The sequence below is a fragment of the Pongo abelii genome, chromosome 5, assembly GCF_028885655.2.
Source record: "Pongo abelii isolate AG06213 chromosome 5, NHGRI_mPonAbe1-v2.0_pri, whole genome shotgun sequence".
NCBI classification, from domain to species: Eukaryota; Metazoa; Chordata; class Mammalia; order Primates; family Hominidae; genus Pongo; species Pongo abelii.
The window spans coordinates 83,723,139-83,745,954 of record NC_071990.2 but is presented as its reverse complement, the minus strand read 5'-3'; the positions used below and the strand labels follow the sequence as shown (position 1 = coordinate 83,745,954).

General features: G+C 38.2%; 1 protein-coding gene across 9 annotated transcripts in view; it reads left to right on the top strand.

Moving 5' to 3' along the window:
- Nucleotides 1-22,816, top strand: part of UBE3D (ubiquitin protein ligase E3D) — a 186,432-nt gene that overhangs the window by 21,006 nt on the left and 142,610 nt on the right. For all 9 annotated transcript variants that reach the window (XR_010140185.1, XM_054556710.2, XM_063724600.1 and 6 more), the window contains 5 exon segments: nt 317-548; nt 6,512-6,581; nt 15,439-15,508; nt 16,927-17,035; nt 20,368-20,531. Coding sequence is in view for 8 of the 9 variants with exons in the window: in XM_054556710.2 (XP_054412685.2) it covers nt 317-548; nt 6,512-6,581; nt 15,439-15,508; nt 16,927-17,035; nt 20,368-20,531 (645 nt within the window). In the remaining variant the exon portion in view is untranslated.

Below are 22,816 nucleotides of genomic sequence, written 5' to 3'. Positions count from 1 at the left end.
GTATGTTTATTCACCATTCTTAAACTTCGTGCAATATGTACAGATATATCTTTTGAACGGATGGCAAAGAAATACATTGTCATGTTTAGTTACTTATCTCTGGGTAGTGAGATAAAGCTTGATTTTTCCTTGTTTGTACCTCCTTGCATTTTCAAAATTAGCTGTAGTGAGTATATATTACTTTTATAATTGGGGAAAAAATTAGCATTGCAAGCCTTGTGGTTAATGAGTTTCTTTCATCTTTTATGCTCATTTAATTAAGAGAATGTTAGTTCCATTTTGTTCTGTGAAAAATGATTTTTCCTCTTTCCACTAGGAAGCTCCTCAGGGTGCTCCCACTGCCGAGTGAGAACTGGGGAGCTCTAGTTGGAGAATGGTGTTGTCATCCTGACCCCTTTGCTAATAAACCACTTCATCCGCAAGAGAATGACTGTTTTATTGGAGACTCTTTCTTCTTGGTGAATTTAAGAACCAGTTTGTGGCAGCAAAGACCTGAACTATCCCCAGTGGAGATGTGCTGTGTTTCTTCTGACAACCATTGTAAATTGGTAAAATATCATTTCAAAATAAATGGTAATTTAGAGGCTGTCTTAGATACTGGCTTCTTCAATCTTTTCCTAATTAAGGGCTTGTTACATAGACTGCTGTAAAGGCCAAAATTCATTATTTTCAACTGTCATCGCTATCGCTGCTTTATCAAAACAGGAAGAGCATATGGCTTTAAACTAAAACAGCCACAAGGGCCTGGAAGAATAAGGAGAGGAAGACCTCTGCAGGCATAGAATTGCGAGTGCTACCATTTTACAAACAAAATGCCCTGCTTTCTTGTTCTTAGGACAATATTGCATAATTTGTGTGCATTTTATCCTAAATAGTCTGATTTAAGTTAAAAGTGTTCTCTTGCTCCAGGATATCTATTATACTATTAGGCTGAGGTATTTTACTATTTCTGCCCATGGTCTAGACTTCTGCTGAAGTCATAAATGGAGATGTCATCAAGTAAAAAGAGGAATGGAGGAGCCCAGGAATGGAGATAAAGCTTGTGTTGCAGGGTCTGAGTTGGTGCTTGACAGTGTGAGGTCAGGTGGCTCTTGCTGCATAAGCTGCTTTGGGAAGAAGGCAGTTTTCTCTCGCTACAGAGAACAAGTGTTTTACTTTATTTTAAAAGAAAATCAATGGCATTGGCTTGGCCCATGTGAGAAATCATTCCACTGACGGCCAGTCAATACAGATATTATTTAAAAAGTAAAGAAAATCATTCCCAGAGAATCATTTTAACATCTGATTATTGGTGGGAACAAAAACATTGTATTTTAAATTTCATTCAGAACTCATTTAATTTTTGTAATAAGAACTGAGCGACTGCAGGAAATATGCAGTAGGTAGGCAGCTCTTAGGTTGTAAATTAGTTTATAGAACTATTCTGAGGGAAATGAAGGAAATTCGTCAAATGTGGAGGTTAAGTTGTTGTCAGATAAAATTATTTAAGTGCCTCATTTTACACCATAAACAGAAATCCCTTTATCTAAATAAGGTTCACTTTGGTGAAATGTAGTACTTTACATTTTATATTTTAAAAGATAAATAGTAAGTTAATATACATTTGTTGTATTTAATATGATTAATTAAATTTGTATTTTAATCTAAATATATGCTAATACTTTATATGTGTTTTAAATTTCATCTTTATGATTAAGCTATACATTTCAAAAATATTTGGAAGTTGTGAGCAGAAAAGTAGTAGAGAAAGATTAAATGAGAGAAACCATGTTTCCCTTTTAAATAAACTCAGCGCTCTGTGCTGAAATATATTCTTCACATTTACATCTTTATCAGTTATGTGATGCCATTTACAAGAATTTCTCTTCATAGTAAACAGCTATCTTATCCATTAAAGAAAGACCCATCATATTTTTAGACATTACAGTTTTAGTATCAAGGAGACTGTGGGAAATTCTGTACTGTCATGACAAGCTGCTGTTGAAAAGATTTTCTTCAAGTTAGCCTAGATGAAAGTCTCTCTTTAATTTTGTATATTGTAGCAGTCCAAAGAGTGTGCCTGTGACCAAAATAGAAACATAAATTTGGAGGGACTGCGTAAACAGCGCTCTCAAGGCTCCTGTGGGAACAAGGCTGTTCTGTGCTATTGAAAACCTATTTCTCCTATCACCCAGTCTAGCCATCTAGCAGGGTTTTGAAATGTCACATAGTAACAAAGCATCCTAATGGTATCTCTTGGGCAACATTTTTTTGATGAGACAATATCAAGGGTCCTTAGAAATTGAAACAACACAAAGGGAAAATAAAAGGGAGGACACGAGGCTAATCCACCTCTCTGAGCAGCCCTGCGGTGTCTCAGATACATTGACTTAATTAGTCCACAACAATGTCTGTCTTTGAGGTTTGCTCTGTAGAGTTCCCACACTGCTAGGCTGCTTCATTACACAACTTGCCTTATTATTTCCTTGAAGGATAGGTGAAGAAAAATGCATTACAAAGCAGAGAATCTCTTTAAACGAAATTTATGTGTTATAATATGTTTAATTAAAAAGATCTGCTTTTAAAAACAGCACAAACAAACATGAAGCCCAACGCTATTTCTTTTCTTCCATAGCCTTTTAGAGTTTATAATACTTTATTGGAGGCTTTGTTGTTGCAGCAGTATCTACTTATTTTTAAAAGATACCTGCTGAAGATTTCCCTATTGGTGTATTTATTTATCATCTCTCTTGTGCTATTTTGTGCCTACCCACATAATACAAATTTTGCATCTTGGGCCGGGCGCGGTGGCTCATGCCTGTAATCCCAGCACTTTGGGAGGTTGAGGTGGGTGGATCATGAGGTCAGGAGATTGAGACCATCCTGGCCAACATGGTGAAACCCCATCTCTCCTAAACCACAAAAAATTAGCCGGGCGTGGTGGCGGGGGCCTGTAGTCCCAGCTACTCAGGAGGCTGAGGCAGGAGAATCGTTTGAACCCGGGAGGCAGAGGTTGCAGTGAGCCAAGATTGCACCACTGAACTCCAGCCTGGTGACAGAACGAGACACCGTCTAAAAAAAAAACTATATAATAATGGGATGATAAAGATGGCATTTCATCCTTTTATAAGATTCAAAATATTATTCAAGGCTTCATTCTTTTTTAAAGAGCAAATAAAATTGATCTTTGATTACATTAATATTACTGCTAGCAAGGATGACTAACATCTTTACTTTTTTTCTTTCTTGGAGTACTTAGTAATAATTAGTTGATTTTGGCAATTTGTTTTGTTAAATCCGTAAGTGTGTCTTTTTTGTTTTCTTAGAAAAATGTGTTGTCAAACTCTGTAAGTATTCACAAGTATAAAAAAATAGTATTATGAATTTCAATATGGATTCATTAAGTATGCTTCATCTGCTCTTTTTTTTCCTGAAGTGCTTTAAAACAGTCTTGTCATTTTATCCCTACGTCTAAAAATAGGAATTTTAAAAATGTCGCCACACCGTTATCACACCTGATAAAATTAACAATTATTCCTTGATGATACAATACCAGGCCATATACAGATTTTATCAATTGTCTTAAAAGAATCTTCTAGCATAGGTTTGTTTGAATCAAGAGCCACACATGTGATTGAGGTAATTTGGTTATTGTTGATCGGATTTTTAAATCCTGATTACCCATGTCTGATAAGGGTAGAATCTTATTTTAAAAACAAGCAAACAAAAAACACTTCTCCTGCCCCCTTGAAAGACAAAGTGAGATGTTCTGTGATAGCAATTACAAAGGAAGTACATATCAGAGCACTTGAAAAAAAATTTTCTGCTTCAAATAGAAAAATTCTTTCTTTTCAAGCATTGCTATTACAATACCAATATTAGTTTTTAATAAAGCCCTTAGTTTTTGGTAACATTTAATGAGTGTGATCAGATTTAACTTGTACAAAATAGTACTCTTTAAAAAATATTTTTAATATCAACTTGGAGCCATACAGGTATGTTTTACTGTAAGAAAGCATTAAACTGCCAGAATGGCACCCTTTGTAGACCATACTGGCTTTCTGAGTTCTGTTCTTCCTGAACCTGAATAAATTGGCACCTTCCTAGGTTTCTGTGTCTGTCTCTTACCTCTCATGGGAATGACCCCATCCAGTTTCCCACCTGGGTCAGGCTCTGAGACCTGCCATTTGTGATGTGCCTGATAAGGATGTCAGTGCAATGGCCAGAGATGGCACACTGTGGGGCCCACTTTGGGAGTGTGCCTGGATAAAAGTATGAGCCAGTACTGAACTGACTTATGAAGTTCATGTGTGCTTTTGTTTCCTCAGCAGAGACTTTTGAGGAAGGCTGCAGAATCTGTCCAAATACTGCAGCTAAACCAGGAAAAAATGGAATAAGTGTTTATGTTACTGAAGGTTAATTCAGTGTATGAAGGGATTCATCTCAGAAGTTTTTAAATAGAAGAGCTGTAGGCATTTACGGATTTTTTTACTGTTGCATGTGTTTGAGGCTGGGGGAAAGAATAGGCCATAGAGAAAGACCCCAATATGAATTGTGCTGTTGCTCTTGACTTTGACCTCTAATTGAATATATATACATACATATATATATATAGAGAGAGAGAGAGAGAGAGAGAGAAAGAGAGTGAGTCTTGCTCTGTTGCCCAGGCTGGAGTGCAGTGGCACAATCTCGGCTCACTGCAACCTTCCCCTCCCGGGTTCCTGTGATTCTCCTGCCTCAGCCTCCTGAGTAGCTGGGATTACAAGCACGCACCACCATGCCCAGCTAATTTTTATATTTTTAGTAGAGATGGGGATTTCACCATGTTGGTCAGGCTGGTCTCAAACTCCTGACCTCATGATCCGCCTGCCTTGGCCTCCCAAAGTGCTGGGATTACAGGCATGAGCCATGGCTCCCAGCATTGAATATATTTTTTTACATCAAGATCTGATAACACACACACACACTCATGCACACATACACAAACACACCTCAAATAAAAGTTTCTTGAAGCAGTACTTACTCAGTGTTTGAAGCACTGTCATATTTTCTGTTCTATTGTATTTCATTTTTTAAAAACACAGTAGGCCTGGTGTGGTGACTCACGCCTATAATCCCAGCACTTAGGGAGGCCAAGGTGGGTGGATCACGAGGTCAGGAGTTCAAGACCAGCCTGGCCAAGATGGTGAAACCATCTCTACTAAAACTACAAAAATTAGCCGGGCATGGTGGCAGGTGCCTGTAATCGCAGCTACTAGGAAGGCTGAGGCAGAGAATTGCTTGAACCCGGGAGGTGGAGGTTGCAGTGAGCCGAGGTCACGCCACTGCACTCCAGCCTGGGCAATGGAGCAAGACTCCGTCTCAAAACAAAAGAAAATAAAACAAAAAAAAAAAAACACAGTAATCCACTGAATTGGTTCCATGAATTTGTTCCCACTAATGGGGCGCATGAGCTGTTGTTTGGAAAACACTTAGCATAGTGTTCAGAAGCTTTAGCATCAGAGAGACCCAGATTCAAACATCAGCTCTGTCAGTTACATTTAAACTGAGTTCCATGGAACTTTTTATGCAATTTTTCAGGAAATTATTTATGCCAAGGAAAAAATACTTAAATGTATATTAATCAGTGAAGTGAAAATTTTTTTCCTTTGATTAAATACACATATTATCCCACATCAGAAGTCACTGTCCTTCTTTACTTCAGCCTACACCTGTTCTGTGGTTTTCCAGAAAAGGTACCCTGGAGTATCCAGAGTTGCAGAACCTCCTTTTCCGTGCCCACTGTATATGGCTTCTGCCTTGTTACAGTATATCTGGACGAGAGGAATGTATGGTTTTAACAAAGGTATTAACTATGGATGCAAAAAGGCATATTCTTTGTTTATTGATTAGGCAAATGCTAGCTATTTTAATCTGTATCTCAAATAGTGAATTTGGATTTTTGAAGGTTAGGTTTGTTTCAGGAATTGTCCCAGAGCACTACCTGTCTTTCCAGTTACAGTGCCGATCCTAAGTGGAAAAAATGGAAGTATATGAACAGACTAGATATTTTTAACTTTTCATTTATTGTAGTTAAGGGTTATAGGTTACTTTTACATAAATTACACTGGACTAGGAGTCAAAATAGTGTGAGTTCAAGTTCTGATTCTTCTGTGTTCTATACACATGAGTTGAGGCAACTCATCAACCCTGTCTTTATTGCCCACCATCTGCCTGTTCTAAGTTATAAGGCTATTTGGAAGTGCTTTTTAGAAATGTAAGGTACTACTTATTCAAATTATTTGGCAACTTTTGGACTATCAAGAAGTGGCTAGTTTTGGAACAGTGAATCTGTGCTTTATTGTTTCTTAAGACTTGAAAAATTATCTCTGTGCATGTGAATTATGCATATAAGCTAAATGTATTCCCAGTATTTAGTAGAGGGCAGAATAAAATGTAAAGTTCAATGTATACTCTGGGGACTATGTTAAAATTATATATTCCTTTTAAGAAAAGCTGAATGACATTTAAATGACATTTTTCTGTTCTACAGGAACCAAAGGCAAATACCAAAGTAATTTGTAAGCGTTGCAAGGTAATGTTGGGAGAGACCGTGTCATCAGGTAAGAATTTCATAACAAGAAGCCAAAATGATTGGCTTCTTGTTTAAAAGCCAGAATGATATTTTATAGTAAGTATATAGGAAAGATAGATGATTAATATATGTTGTGGAATTGGTGCTTTTCAAAATAGACCCCAACTAACATATCATCCAATATACCAAGAAGTTTGTATATTTTGACCTTCATAAGTACAGAGTATTGAATTTTAAGTATTAAGAAGTTGAGTCATTTTCAGTGTTTCATAGCCTCTTTGTAGATATGAAGCAATAGTATAAAGTTTGTTCTTGGGCCTATTTTAAGAAAATTGGAGCTTTTTTCTCTCTTTCTTTCCTTCTTTCTTTTTTTTTTTTAATTTTACCTTCCTGGTAACTCACAAAACAGAGATTTTTTCTTAATACAACTCCTCAGTCAGAAGAGTTGGTGCCCAGAGATGGAGAAGTTGTTTTTCTTGGCTGCCATCTGGCTTGGGGCTGTATTTTGGGGCTGGGGATGGGAGAGGACCTGTTGAAATGGAAGAAAGAACATTCTGAATTTTGTACTTTGTCCCTTATTCTTTTTGTTTCCCAGTAGTATTGATTATATTTTATGTAAACTCTGTTATACTACTTTAAAATATAATAATGAAAATCCTGATAATTAAAACGCATTGCTGTTTAAAGATATGGTTTATAGTGTCTAGAGAACTACAACATGCTGTGTTAGCTTGTGGATGATGAATAATTACTTTTAATACAATTAGTTAGAAGATGTGATTTACATGAAGCAATTGTACTTGAGGGAAGGCAGGTGATGGTTTTTTTTGTTTATTTGTTTGTTTAATCGTCAAAATCTTGTAAGTAGTTACTTGTTCACAGTGAGCCAGAAAGGAAAAATGAGTTAGTAAAGGATACCATCCTTAACGTCATTTTTGGAAAATGAAAGCAAGACACTGAAACAACACCTTAGAAAAAGTTAAGCCTTCTGGTTAAATAAGGTGAATTGATTTTTAAATTATTTTCTCCCTGAAGTCCTGTTAAAATGTCAGTTAAGGAATGAAAAGATGTATATCTACAAAGGCAAAGAGAAATGGAGAAGAGATGACAATGACATAAACAAGAGATGTAAACAAACTTTTTTGGAACACACTTGGCAGCCTGCAGGGAGCTGCAGCTTCGGTGTCTGTAGATCATTTGGATAAGGAGTGGGCCAATAATCTCTGTAGAGCCCCAAAACAGGTCAGAATTTGGAGGCAGCAGGTGACAGGGAAGGCAGTCTGCGGCAAGGAGCTGGAAGCAGGATGATTGGTTCAAAGTGTATATATAGAGCTACTAGACTTCTAGGTTTCCCACTTCATTTTCAACTTGCTTCTGTAATCCTCAAGGTTGGAGATTGGAAGACCTCCCCCACACCCTTTTTTTTTGAATAATGGAAGAATACCAACTAGAGAAAAGACTTGCAGACACTGATTCTTTGGGGACATTCAACCAAAAATGAGGTTGTGTCGTTGTTCAACAAAAATGAGGTTAAACTGAGCACAGTGGTGCATGCCTATAGTCCCAGCTACTTGGGAGGCTGAGGCAGAAGGGTCACTTGAGCCCAGGGATTCGAGGCTGTAGTGCACTAATATTGCACCTATGAATAAGCCACTGCACTTCAGCCTGGAGAACATAGGGAGACTCCATCTCTTAAAAAAAAAAAAAAAGCTTATATTCACTCATCCTACAGTCAACAAACCTTGTATCCATACCCAAGAAGTTTCAGCATTTCACTGCCTTACACTAAAATTGAAATGAATTGTTGAGAATCACCAAATATTTGAGGAAAACAAGGAAAATAAATGATTAAGCAAGCAAATTAAAAGCACTGAGAAGAAACACATTATGTATACAGCAGAAGAAAATCTTTAAAAAAAAAATGCCCTTGAAGAAATAAACTAATATTGCTTCCATAATTCAGAGAATGTGGAATTTAAAAATGTAATAGCTTCACAAAAAAAAAAATCAAAGAATTGGAAGATAAAAGTAAAGAATTAGGCCAGAAATTAAAACCAAAAGACAGAGATTGAAAATTAAAGAAGAGGCCGGGCACGGAGGCTCACACCTGTAATCCCAGCACTTTGGGAAGCCGAGATGGGCAGATGACCTGAGGTCAGGAGCTCAAGACCAGCCTGGCCAACATGGTGAAACCCTGTCTCTACCAAAAATACAAAAATTAGCCAGACATGGTGACATGCACCTGTAATCCCAGCTACTGGGGAGGCTGAGGCAGGAGAATCGCTTGAATCAGGTAGGCGAAGATGGCAGTGAGCTAAGATCGTGCCACTGCGCTCCAGCCTGAGCAACAGGGCAAGACTCCATCTCAAAAAAAAAAAAAAAAAAAAGAAGTACAAAAAATGTTTGTAATCAGTTAAGTTTCCTGAAGGTAGAGACATTGTCTATCTTGTCTATCCCTGTAATCTCAGCACTTAGTGTAACGTCTGGCACATAGTGAGTACCCAGCAGGTATTTGTTGAATGAATAAGTGAATTGAGCCTTTCAGGACAACCAACATCTATCTTATAGAAATTCTAGAAAGAGAGAATAGAGACAACAGAATGTAGGAAATTATCCAATAACAAAAATACCAAAAATACAAGTCTATTTTGCAGAGCTAGGACTTCAGTTTCTTGACTGAAAGGGACCGCTAAGTACCCACTGTAATTAATAGAGGAATAGCAAGGAAGCCACTTCAGGCCACAACAGTGAATAATTGCAGAACACCAAGGATGAAGTTTGCAGAGGGAAAAAGGCAGTTAATATAAGACAGATTAAGAATTAGAATAGCATTGAACTTCTTAACAGCAGAGCTGAAAGCTAGAAGGCAGTGAAGCAGTGCCTTCATAATTTGAAAGGAAAAAGATTTCAGCCCAGAATTCTATACGCAGTCAAGCTATCAGTCAAATATGAAAATAATAAAAGCCATTTTGCAAATAACAAAGTCTCAAAACACAATTCTCAAAGGTTTTTCTTAGTAATTCACCATAAAATATAAATCACCGAAACTAGGGATTCAATCTAGGAAGAGATGACATGGAATTGGGTAACAAGGTGTACAATAAAGGAGAGCAGGATAAGGAAGTCCCAGGGTAAGGAGTGGGCAGCAGGCCTACAGGATAGCAGCCTAGATTGAAGCAAATGGGAGAGAAGATTGCAATAAAGATTTTTTTTTTTTTTTTGAGACATAGTCTCACTCTGTTGCCCAGGCTGGAGTGCAGTGGTGTGATCATGGCTCATGGCAGCCTCAACCTCCCCGGCTCAAGTGATCCTCCCATCTCAGCCTCCCAAGTAGCCGGGACCACAGGTGCATACCACCATGTCTGACTAATTTTTAATTTTTTGTAGAAGAGGGGTCTCCATATGTTGCCCAGGCTGATCTTAAACTCCAGGACTCAAGTGATCCTCCTGCCTCAGCCTTCCAAGTGCTGGGATTACAGGCATGAGCCAACAGACCTGGCTGATTTGTTTTTCTTTTTTTTAGTTATAAAGTGGAATTGATAAATTATTTGATTTGTTTGATGGGTATTAGTCCATTTTCACACTGCTGTAAAGAACTACTTGAGACTGGGTAATTTGTAAAAAAAAGAGGTTTAATTGTCTCACAGTTCTAGATGGCTGGGAGGGCTTCAGGAAACTTACAGTGATGGCAGAAGGCAAAGAAGAAGCAAGCACCTTCTTCATAAGGGGGCAAGAGAGAGAGAGCAGGGAACTGCCACACACTTTTAAACCTCAGATCTTGTGATACCTCTATCATGAGACGGGGGAGATGGTGCTAAACCATTAGAGACCACCCCCATGATCCAATCACTTCCCACCAGGCCCCAACTTTCACACATGGGGATTACAACTTGACATGAGATTTGGGTGGGGACACAGAGCCAAACCATATCAACATGTGACAGCTAATCTCGAGACAAACCATTTCATTATATGGAAAGAATTAGCTAAAAGGTGATTGAAGCAGTTATTCACTGCAGGAAGAAGAAAAAAGGTTGAACAAGAAAAGAAACATCTCCATGGTAGTATTACAGTAATAATAATGTAAACACTGAATATTCACTTAACTAAACATTGTAGTGTGATACAAAAGTATATTAGAAGGTCAATATATGTGAGTTTGTGTGTGGGGTGGTAAAAGAGATCTATATCCACATCTGTTCTAAAAGTAAATCACTAGGATTCCACTTCCCAAAATAGTGTCATGAAGAGAATGGGCAATTTTATTCTGTAGAAAACATGTACAAAACTGGACAATTTTAAAAATTAATAACCATATTAGGGCACTAGAAAATGAACAAAAGTGAAGTAACAATTTGAGAACTATTTAAGTAGTGGAAAACTGCTACTGTATTGGGAAAGAATAGCAAGTTTGTAATTTTGTTTTGCCTGGGGAGGCAGACGGACCTAGTCACCTTATATCTTCCCAACTTAGGCAGGAAAAGCCCACAGCTTTACTGTCTATACATGGTGGGTTTGGTTTAGGGTAGGTGGTGGAGAAAGTAGAAATTTTAAGGAGGATATTTTGGAAGCAAAGTGATTGTATTAGTCCGTTCTCACATTGCTATAAAGAAATACCCAAGACTGGGTAATTTATAAAGAAAATAGAGGTTTAATTGGCATATGGTACTGCAGGCTATACAGGAAGCATAGCAGCTTCTGGTTTTGGGGAGGACTTAGAAAACTTACAATCATGGCACAAAATAGAGGAGGAGTGAGGCATCTCACATAGTGGAAGCAGTAGCAAGAGAAAATGAGGGGAGGTGCTACACACTTTTAAACTAGTAGATCTTGTAAGAAGTCACTCACTCAACCATCACAAGTACAGCACCAAGGGGATGGTGCTAAACCATTCATTAAGGACCCACTGCCATAATCCGGTCACCTCCCACTGGGTCCCACCTCCAACATTAGGGATTACAATTCAGCAGGAGATTTGGGTGGGGATGCAGATCCAAACCATATCAGTGATATAGTTCTGATGTTTGTCTCCTTTAAATCTCATAAAATAATAAAATAATAATAAAATATAATCCCCAATTTATAATAATAAAATGTAATCCCCAATTTTTGAGGTAGAGTATGGTGGGAGGTGTTTGCGTCAGGGGGCAGATCCTTCATGAATGTCTTGGTGCTGTCCTCATGATCGTGAGTGAATGCCTATGAGATCTGTTTTTTTAGAAGTGTGTGGCACCTCTCCCCTCTCTCTCTCATCCCTGCTTTCACCATGTGAGACACCTTGCTCCTTCTTTGCCTTCCACCGTGATTGTCAGGTTCCCAAGGTCCTTACCAGAAGCCAAGCAAATGCTGGAAGCTTGCTTGTACAGCCTGGAGAACCATGAGACAATGAAACTGTATTAGTCTGTTCTCATGCTGTTAATAAACACATACCCAAGACTGGGTAATTATAAAGAAAAGGGTTTAATGGACTCACAGTATCACATGGCTGGGGAGGCCTCACAATCATGACAAAAGGTGAAGGGGGACAAAGACACGTCTTACATGGCATTAGGCAACAGAGCGTATGCAGGGGAACTGCCCTTTATAAAACCATCAGGTCTTGTGAGACTTATTCACTATCACAAGAACAGGACAGGAAAACCCCACCCCCATGATTCAGTTAATTCCCACCAGGTCCCTCCCATGACACCTGGGGATTATGGGAGCAACAATTCAAGATGAGATTTGGGTGGGGACACAGCCAAACTGTATCATTCTGTCCCTGGCTCCTCCCAAATCTCATGTGCTCACATTTCAAAACCAAGCCTTCCCAACAATCCCCCAAAGTCTTAACTCGTTTCAGCATTAACTGAAAAGTTCAAGTCCAAAGTCTCATCGGAGACAAGGCAAGTCCCTTCCGCCTATGAGACTGTAAAATCAAAAACAAGTTAGGTACTTCCTAGATACAATGGGGGTACAGGCATTGGGTAAATACACCCATTCCAAATGGGAGACATTGGCCAAATCAAAGGGCTAAAGGCCCCATGCAAGTCCGAAATCCAGCAAAGCAGTCAAACCTTAAAGCTCCAAAAAGATCTCTTTTGACTTCATGTCTCACATCCAGGTCATGCTGATGCAAGAGGTGGGCTCCCATGGCCTTGAACAGCTCTGGCCCTGTGGTTTTGCCAGGTACGGCCCCACCCAGCTTCTTTCATGGGCTGGTGTTGAGGTACTGTGGCTTTTCTAGGCATACAGTGTAAGCTGTCTATGGATCTATCATTCTGGGGTCTGGAGGATCGTGGCCCTCTTCTCACAGCTCCACCAGGCAGTGTCACAGTGGGGACTCTACATGGGAGCTCCCACCCCACCTTTCCCTTCTGCACTGCCCTAACAGAGGTTCTCCATGAGAGCTGTGGCCCTGCAGCACACCTCTGCCTGGACATCCAGGCGTTTCCATACAGTCTCAGAAATCTTGGCGGAGGTTCCCAAACCTCAACTCTTGACTCCTGTGCACCCACAGGCTTGTCACCACAAGGAAGTTGCCAAGGCTTGAGGCTTGTACCCTCTGAAGCTGGGGCCCGAGCTGTACCTTGGCCCCTTTTAGCCTCAGCCTCCCAAGTAGCTGGAACTACAGGCACATGCCACTCTGCCTGGCTAATTTTTAAAAGAATTTTTTGTAGAGACAGGCTGTCGCTTTGTTGTCCAGGATGGTCTCAAACTCCTGGGCTTGAAGTGATCCTCCTGCCTTCACCTTCCAAAGTGCTGGGATTAAGTGTGAGCCACCATACCTGGGCAACACCACCATTTTTAATGACAGCCTCATTTTTAATTATTTCTGGTTTGAATTTGACCTATTTAAAATTTGAAACATGCATGCAATTACGTTACCTGAATATTTATTTAACCCATCCTCAATTTTTAGACATTTGTTTTCAGTATTTTCCTATTGATATTATGAGTATCACTATAGATAAGTGTTTTCATATACCAGTATTTTTTGAAATAAATTCTTATATGTTTAATTATGGTGTCACAATACATACACAATTTTTTTTTTTTTTGTTTTAAGACGGAGTCACGTTCTGTCACCCAGGCTGGAGTGCAGTGGCATGATCTCGGCTCACTGCAACATCCACCTCCTGGTTTCGAGCAATTCTCCTGCCTCATCCTCCCGAGTAGCTGGGACTACAGGCGGGAGTCACTGTGCCCAGCTAATTTTTGTATTTTTAGTAGAGACAGGGTTTCACCATGTTGGCCAGGCTGGTCTCAAACGCCTGACCCCAGGTATCTGCCCGCCTCGGCCTCCCAAAGTGCTGGGATTACAGGCGTGAGTCACCGCACCCAGCCCTACATATACAATTTTAAGGCCTTTGCCAAGTGGCTTTCCAGAAGTCTGTCATTTTCAGTTCTCACAGCAGTGTGTGAATAAGCATATCCATCTATGTAAATAAGCGTATCCAGCACTACACCTTATCATTTTAAAATATTTTGTTTGATGCAAAAAAAATCTTATTCTGATGTACATTTTCTTCATTGTTAGTGAGATTAAACTTTTTCTTAGATTTTTTCAGAACTCCAAGATGGTTGTGTTTACATTTATGTCTATTAAATATCTATTTAAATTTTTCTGTAAGCAATCAGATAACCAGATTTAGTGAGAATTGTACATCAATAGAGTCATTGAGATTCTGGGTAGATTCTAATGTGAGGTTCACCGCATCTATGTTTTGGGATGCTATGATTAAAAACCCCTTTTCAGGTAGGAGCACTCAAACATCAAAGGCAAGGTAGGTGTGGTTAGTGTAATGGACAGAAAGTCAAGGCAGCAATTGGAATAATCTGAGTTATTCAGTTATATGATGTTTGCTAGTTGATCATGGTGTTGTCTAGAAGTGAGATAGATAGCAAGCCTGCTAAAATGTTACTTGATTTGTACAAGCAGAAAGTTCTATGTCAAGTGAATAAAAGTCAAGCTTGAATCATAAAAACAGAGAGTCCTGGCCCCTTAATCAATTCTCACACTTGAGCCTTTATAGACCCAGGACCCCTTGAATGAAGGAGAGGGCAGGTGCCCTCAACGAAAGACTATGCTACCTGAAATTTATACTGTGAATCTTTTTCCCAGGCTTCCACAAAGGGAACCATAGCCTTTCTCAGGGTAACAGTTCCCCATGTGCACTGGGGAAAAGGAAATAATCACACCTTTTAGGGACTGCTGGACACTGGTTCTAAATGAACACCAATTCTAGAAGACCCAAAACATCACTGTGGCCTTCCAATTAGAGTAGGGGATGGGGTCAGGTGATCAATAGAGTTTTAACTCAGGTCCATCTCACAGTGGGTCCAGTGGATCCCTGAATGCTTCCTGTGATTATTCCCGAATTCCAGAGTGCTTAACTCAAATTAACACACTTAGCAGCTGACAGAATCCCGTTAGTTCCCCAGCATGTGTATTGAGGCTATTATAGTAGAAAAGACCAAGTGGAAGCCATTAGAACTGCCTTTATCTGGGAAAATAGTACATCACAACCAAAAACAAACCAGAAGTCTTTTTCATTGACTTACAGGTTTGTAGCTATTCTGTAGAATTGAGGAAACCCAGTGACTAATTTCTATCTAAGTGCACTATGCCTGTGATGTGACTAACTTTTATAATCTTCCGTATATGTGAGCAGAGTCTCTGGGCATTATTTTCTAAAAAGACACAGAAGCTTCAGAACTATCTCCTTGTACTGACCAATGCTTTGTCTTCTGAAACTAACTAGTTTTGGGAAAATGTTTACAGAATATTAATTTTACCAGTATATTTAATATTTAGTTTGGGATATCCTAATTTGGAGTCAACATGCCCACAATAAAATTATTAGTGTATTGAGGAGAGTCTTAATTTTCTTTTTTGTTTCTAGAAACCACCAAGTTTTATATGACAGAGATAATTATTCAGTCATCTGAGAGGAGTTTTCCTATCATACCAAGGTACAAATAGCAAATTACATTTATTTATTTGTAATTTATTTTTTTCCCCATTCAGACCTTTATTTATTTATTTATTTTTTATTTGTTGGTTTTGAATTTATTTTTTATTTTAATAGGTTTTTGGGAACAGATGATGTTTGCTTACATGAATAGTGATGATTCCTGAGATTCGGGTGCACCCATCACACAAGCAGTGTTCACTGTACTCAATGTGTAGTCTTTTATCTCTTACCCCTCCCCCTGCCTTTTCTCCAAGTCCTCAAAGTCCATTGTATTATTCTTATGCCTTTGCATCCTCATAGCTTAGTTCCCACTTGTGAAGGAGAACGTACAATGTTTGGTTTTCCATTCCTGAGTTACTTCACTTAGAATAATAGTCTCCAGTTACATCCAGGATGCTGTGAATGCCATTATTTCATTCCTTTTTGTGGCTAAGTAGTATTCCATGGTATATATTTGTAATTCCAAATGTAGGAAAAAGGAAGTACAATTGATCATATGGGAATTCATTTTTATTCATACCTTTCTTTATTTGGAAAAGGAAAGAGAAAGCCTTTTAGATAGCTGAACCAAACCACACATATAAAAGATTTGAGGATTTTAAAAAATGTTTTGATCATATAGTGCTGTAGACAAATGTGCTCTTATAAATCTTCTAATTCTGAAAGTTTTCTATGCTTATTTCCATGTGCCAGATATCTACAATCTTATCACCCAGTCACCAATAAGTTTTTTGAATAATTTCTGGTTTTAATTTGAATTGTTTAAAATTTGAAACATGGGTCAGTTTCAAATGACTCCTGTGTTTTAAAAACATGGTGCTTAGCCACTAAATCTATTAGTGTTTTTATTTCTTTGATGCTTTAGTTTGCAAACAAGTTAACCATGATATGTCTTTATTCCAGTTTATTTGTTGGTATCCAAAAATTATGGCAATCTGAGTATAGCCTTGAAATTATCCTTATGTAAATACTTTGATTCTGTACCTCAGAGCTGACACTTTAGGGAGATCCAAATGGAAGAAAATGTAGACAATACTGTCTGATGTTTGGAAGGAAATTTCTTGCCTTCTTTTGTAAGTTAGTTATTCTCTGTTTAATCTGCTACAGCACAAATGGAGTATTGACTTGTTCTAACATGGTATTTTTTTATTCAGTAGGGGTGAATAGTTAGGTTTGGCGTGGAAAGTGTATCAAGGATTGGAGAATAGGTTTTAAGAAGAATGGAGCAAACCTGAATACATTAAAATATATTAAAATCCACATCAGTGCAGATTGTGAGGGAATGAGCAGTACATAGAAAAGTCTGGCATGTGGATATCTCTGCCTTTTAGGTACCCTGTGTGTATTTTTTGCTTATCTTGCCAGTTAGAGTTACTATGAGACACACATTGTAAAAATTGATTTCTGTTCAAACAGGCCTCGGTTTGTCCAGAGCGTGATTGCCCAGTGTCTGGTGCAGCTCTCCTCTGCTAGAAGCACTTTTAGATTCATGATTCAAGGTCAGGACGACAAAGTGTATATCTTGGTAAGAAATTATTTTATCCAGCTTTTTGTAGCCTAGGAATCCAAGGTCTCAGAATTCTTTAGTTTTTTCATTCTTTTTTCTTAATTCTCAGGTGTGGAAAATAAGTGATTAAAAATGTTAATATCAGGCTGGGCACCATGGCTTATGCCTGAAATCCCAGCACTTTGGGAGGCCAAGGCGGGTAGATCACTTGAGGTCAGGAGTTCGAGACCAGCCTGGCCAACATGGGGAAACCCCATCTCTACTAAAAATACAAAAATTAGCCTGACGTGGTGGCCCACGCCTGTAGTCTCAGCTACTCAGGAAGCTGTGGCAGGAGAATCGCTTGAACTCGGGAGGTGGAGGTTGCATTGAGCCAAGATGGTGCTGCTGCACTCAAGCCTGGGTGACAGAGCAAGACTCCACCTTAAAAAAAAAATAAAAAAGTTAATATCAGTTTAATTCATAAATCAAACTCCTTTAATTGAATAACAGATGATCAAGTGCCTCTATGTACTAGGTAGTAGGGATACAGAGTAAAATCCTGATTCCTGCTATTTAGAAGCTCATACCACAAAATCAGGGTTTTTTTTTTTTTTTTTTTTTTTTTAGATGGAGTCTCACTCTGTTGCTCAGGCTGGAGTGCAGTGGCGTGATCTCAGCTCACTGCAAGCTCAGCCTCCTGGGTTCACGCCATTCTTCTGCCCCAGCCTCCCAAGTAGGTGGGACTACAGGCACCTGCCACCACGCCCGGCTAATTTTTTTGTATTTTTTTAGTAGAGACGAGGTTTCACCATGTTAACCAGGATGGTCTCGATCTCCTGACCTCGTGATCCACCCACCTTGGCCTCCCAAAATGCTGGGATTACAGGCATGAGCCACCACGCCTGGCCAAAATCAAGTTTTTTACTCTTAGTTTGTAATGGCTTTTTTTTGGTCACTATAATACTATTCTGTCTCACTTTTTTTTTTTTTTTTTTCCTATTTAGTACTCTTATGTTTAGAATATGTCCTATTGCTCCTGTTTGTTTTTTGTTTTTTTGAGACAAGGTCTTACTCTATCACACAGGCTGGAGTGCAGTGGCATGATTATGGCCTACCATAGCCTCGACTTCCCAGGCTAAAGTGATCCTCCCTTTAGCCTTCTGAATAGCTGAGACTCCAGGTCTACTCCACCATCCCAGACAATTTTTTAATTTTTTATGGAGACGAGGTCTCATTGTGTTGCCCAGCTTGGTCTCGAACTCCTGGGCTGAGGTAATCCTCCCACTTTGGCTTCCCAAACTGTTGGGATTATAGTGGGATTACAGGCATAAGCCACCATGCTTGGCCTTCTTCTGTTGTTTTTAAGTGCCTCTGATTCTGTGATATTTGAGAAACAGTGGCAATTTTTGAGGAAGAGGCTCTGTGGCTAACAATCATCCCAGCATGTACCACTAGAGCCTAATATTACACTACCTCTATTAAAAACAGTGTCCTGCAGAAGCAAATTTTGAGCATTTATCTGGATAACCAAGAATCATAACCCAAGTATCTTCTCTGCTTCTACAACTATTTTATTCAACCAGTAAACATGTATGGAGCACTTCTTATATGAAAGACACTGTTCCAGGTGCTCAAGGTAGAACACAAATGCCTTCATGAAACTAAAAAGCTAATAGGGAAACATAGTAACAAAAAGGAGGGAAGGGCCTGAAGTTGCTGTTAGGTGTGACTCTGTAGCTGGCCATCCATTATGGGGACACTATGCTTTTCTAATTGCAGATAATTTTTATGAAAACCTAAAATATTTTCTGACTGATTTTGATACTAAATATACCTCACAGTTTTCTAAAATCAGTTTTACTTTTTCTTTTATTGTAAGATTTCAAATTGAAAATCGGGAGTAGGAACTTCTGAAACTTTCTAACATATATTTAGATTTTTCTTTTTTATAAAAGTAAAATATTCTTGAAACACAATCAGGAAACATGAAGAACATAAAGTGTTCCCTTTCCTGCCTTGCTATATCATACTCTTCAGGGAGCAATCAGTATTAACAGTCTGATATGTGTACTTCATTATTTTTATTCTTTCCATATACGACTATATATATGTACACTCACAGGTGTTTGTCTATTTGTAAAAAAAAAAAAAAAAACAGTATCACATGATTAGCGTTTTTCTGCAACCTGCTTGCTTCACAGTATGTATCATGAGGATTGTTTTTATTAGTTTAAATATAGGTCTGGCTCTTTAATGACTGAAATTTTGCTTTATGGCTAATAAGACTGAACTGCAATGAAAATAATCTTTGCCTGTGTCTTTTAGTAATTCTTTAGAAATGGGTCTTTCTAATGTAATATACTATTAGAATTTGTGTATTTGAAACTCAGATAATTATCACCTTGCAAAAAAGTTATACTAATTTATCTTTTATAGTGGGCATTCTTGGTGTGCCACCCAGACCCCATACTGGGTTGATGCACCCATTCCCAGCTGCTGACAGTGTTGGCTGATAATGGCTCACAGCTGCCCCCTTCTCCACAGACTTCCTCTTTAGATGACAGATGTTGCCTTGTCCAGAAGTTACCTGTCCGCCGCAGTCCCACCTCCCTGACTCACCCCTTCTTGGTCAGCCCGCTGCCAGTGATTTGATCCTGGGGCACAGAAAGCTAGGGACTCTTATCTCAAGGTAGAACAAACTCTGTAGGTGGGATTCATGCTGTAGAACTCCCCCATGGATCAGGCTGAAACCAGACTCCAGATGATTCTATATCCTTAACTAGCTCTTTCCCCTGCCTTATCCCATTTCCTTCACTTCCTTTCTCCTGTGAGTTTTCCCTCAGTGAATCACATGCATCCAAATCCCAAAACACTCTCCCACCAGCAGTGTATTGGAATGCCCACTTCAAACCCCTTTTCTGAACTAGATGTTATCAATCCTTTTATATTTGCCAATCTGGTAAATGAAAAATGGTGGCACAAAATTTTACATTTATTAGTTACATTAAGATTCTAATATATGTTTATCATTTATTTCTTCTGTTAATTCTGTTCATATTCTTTGCCTGTATTTCTCTTGGGCTGTTTTACCCCCTTACTGAAGCTCTGTGTATTATAGATAATAACTTTGTTACTTATGCATATTTTCTCTGAGTCAGTTGTCCTTTTTTTTTTTTTTTTAACTTTATGTCAGTTGCTTTACCAAGTGTTATGTTTTGAAAGGCCTACCCAACTTTAAAATTATGTACATGATTCTCATATTTATTTTTTCTGGTATTTTCATAGTCTCTTTTTTGTTTTTGAAAAGTCATAAGATATGGATAAGGTGACAATATTCTTATACTTGGACTTTCTCTTCACATCTTTAGCTATGGCTTTTAAATTCAGACAGTTTGGTGATTGAATCTTTGAGAAATTCCAAATATATAAAAAAATTCCCCTTGTTGGAAGATACATTGAAAGCCGATGCTAGTTCTGCCTGGAGTGCTGTCAAGGTCCTCTACCAGCCATGCATCAAAAGCAGGAATGAAAAGTAAGTTGTGCATTTGTTTTCTCTTTCCACATTATGTTTTAGCTTTTGTTGTCATGTTGGTGTTAAGAAATGAATGAATTAAATGCCACTATACCATTTCCCTACTTGAAGCTTCTAGGAGCCAATACTGCCAAATATTATATGTTTAAAATAGGTTGAATTATTACAGATGATTCATGTTAATATGCAGAAAGCTTGCTTTTACCAAAAATTTTTGTTTTTATCTTGTAATCTAAGCTGTCTGTACATATGGCTGCAGTACTAAATCAGACTTCAACAGTGATGAATATTTACCAATAAGCACTTTCCAGGCATCAGGATACAATAATGAACAAACCCCAGCCCCTACCTCTTAGCATTGTTGTTCTAATAGGGGGAAGGCAGACCATAAACAAAACCCATTCGTACGTCTCTTACTATGTGTCAGGCACTCATCTAAGAACTCGAAGCTCATTTAAGCCTAACAACAACCTGTGTGGTAGGTACCGTTATCATCCCCACTTTAAAGATAAGCACACTAAGACACTGGTAGTAAATCACTCTAGTGAAAAATTAAGCAAGGTAAGGTAGTTGGCGAGGGGTAGGATTGGAGTAGGATGTTGTCATTTTATATTGCAAAGTCAGGGAAGATTCCTTAGATAAGGTGATATTTAAGCAGGTAACTTGAAGGAAGTGAAGTGGTGAGCCATATCTGATGGAAGATCATTCCCAGAAAAGGAAACAGCAGGTTATTTTTATTGTAACAGAATCGAAGTTTGTACCAGTCCTGTACTCTCAGATGGGTTTGATCAAATTTGTCCTAAGAACGGAAGGATCTTAGTCTTTTTCTGGAAAGTAAATAAGACATTGAAAAAATTAATTACGTTTCTTATGCAAGTAGTACCAGTCATAAAATATTCAAACACTAAGAGACATATACAAGGTAAAATTATATCCCGCTCCAGAAGTAAAACGTTTGTTGTGTACTCTTCCACTTCCTTTTCTATTCATTTTGCACCTAAACATGTGTATTTTTTACACTTAAAAAAAGCCTGTGTCTTAGAGATTCTTTCCATTGTCAGTGCTTGACATTTTATGAAATGGAGGTACTATAAATTTTTTAGCCAGTTTTCTTTTAATGGATATTTGGTTTGTTACTTTTTTGCTGTTATAATTAGTGTTGTAATCTTGTATGTTTGTTTTCTGATTATAAGTTTTTTATATTAGAGGAATTTCTAGAGGTACAATTGTTGAGTCAAAGGGTATGGACATTTAAAATTTTGAGAGGTAATATCAAAGTATTTTGTAAAAATGCATCATGAATTTATATTCCCACCTGAAGTTTTTATAAATGTCCATTACCCTGCATTCTCACCCAAATTTCCATTTAGATTTTTGCCTATCTGATGTGATTCTAAAGGAAACAGATTTACTTGACACTATCCTTATATTTTATTGAGGCATGTTCAATGGATGCATCTCAGTTTTATGCTTTTGAGACTCTTTTTGAGGGCTTGGGTTTTTTTGTGTGTGTGTGTGCCCTTATGCATAGTCAACTAGTAAGCTGTACATTGATTATATTCTCTTTTGATGTGTGTGTTTGTGTGTATCTTTATATATTTAGGTTTATATCATCAAATTTATTAAAACCCTTTATATTCATCTTTTCTGTTTATTAAAATGTGGACTTTTGTGACAGGTATGTTGAATCTTATGATTATGTAAGTAATTTTCTTCTGTTTTGATACTAGTTTTCACATTATGTATTTTAAAGCTGTGTTATTAGAGGAATAAAACTTTGTGGCATGACAACTAATTCAATATACTATCAATAGGAGATTTTGCTCTTCTTCAATTTAATGCTAGTTTTTATTTCATTCTAATTTGCTGTGATGGTTAATACTAAGCATCAACTTGATTAGATTGAAGGATGCAAAGTATTGGTCCTGGGTGTATCTGTGAGGGTGTTGCCAAAGGAGATTAACATTTGAGTCAGTGGGCTGGGATAGGCAGACCCACCCTTAATCTGGGTGGGCACCATCTAATCAGCTGCCAGCATGGCTGGAATATAAAGCAGGCAGAAAAACATGAAAAGACTAGATTGGCTTAGCCTCCCAGCCTACATCTTTCTCCAGTGCTGGATGCTTCTTGCCCTTGAACATTGGACTCCAAGTTCTTCAGCTTTGGGTTTTGGACTGGCTTCCTTGCTCCTCAGCTTATAGATGGCCTATTATGGGACCTTGAGATTGTGTGAGTTAATATGATCTTTTATATTATATATATCTTTATATATATGAAGATTTATA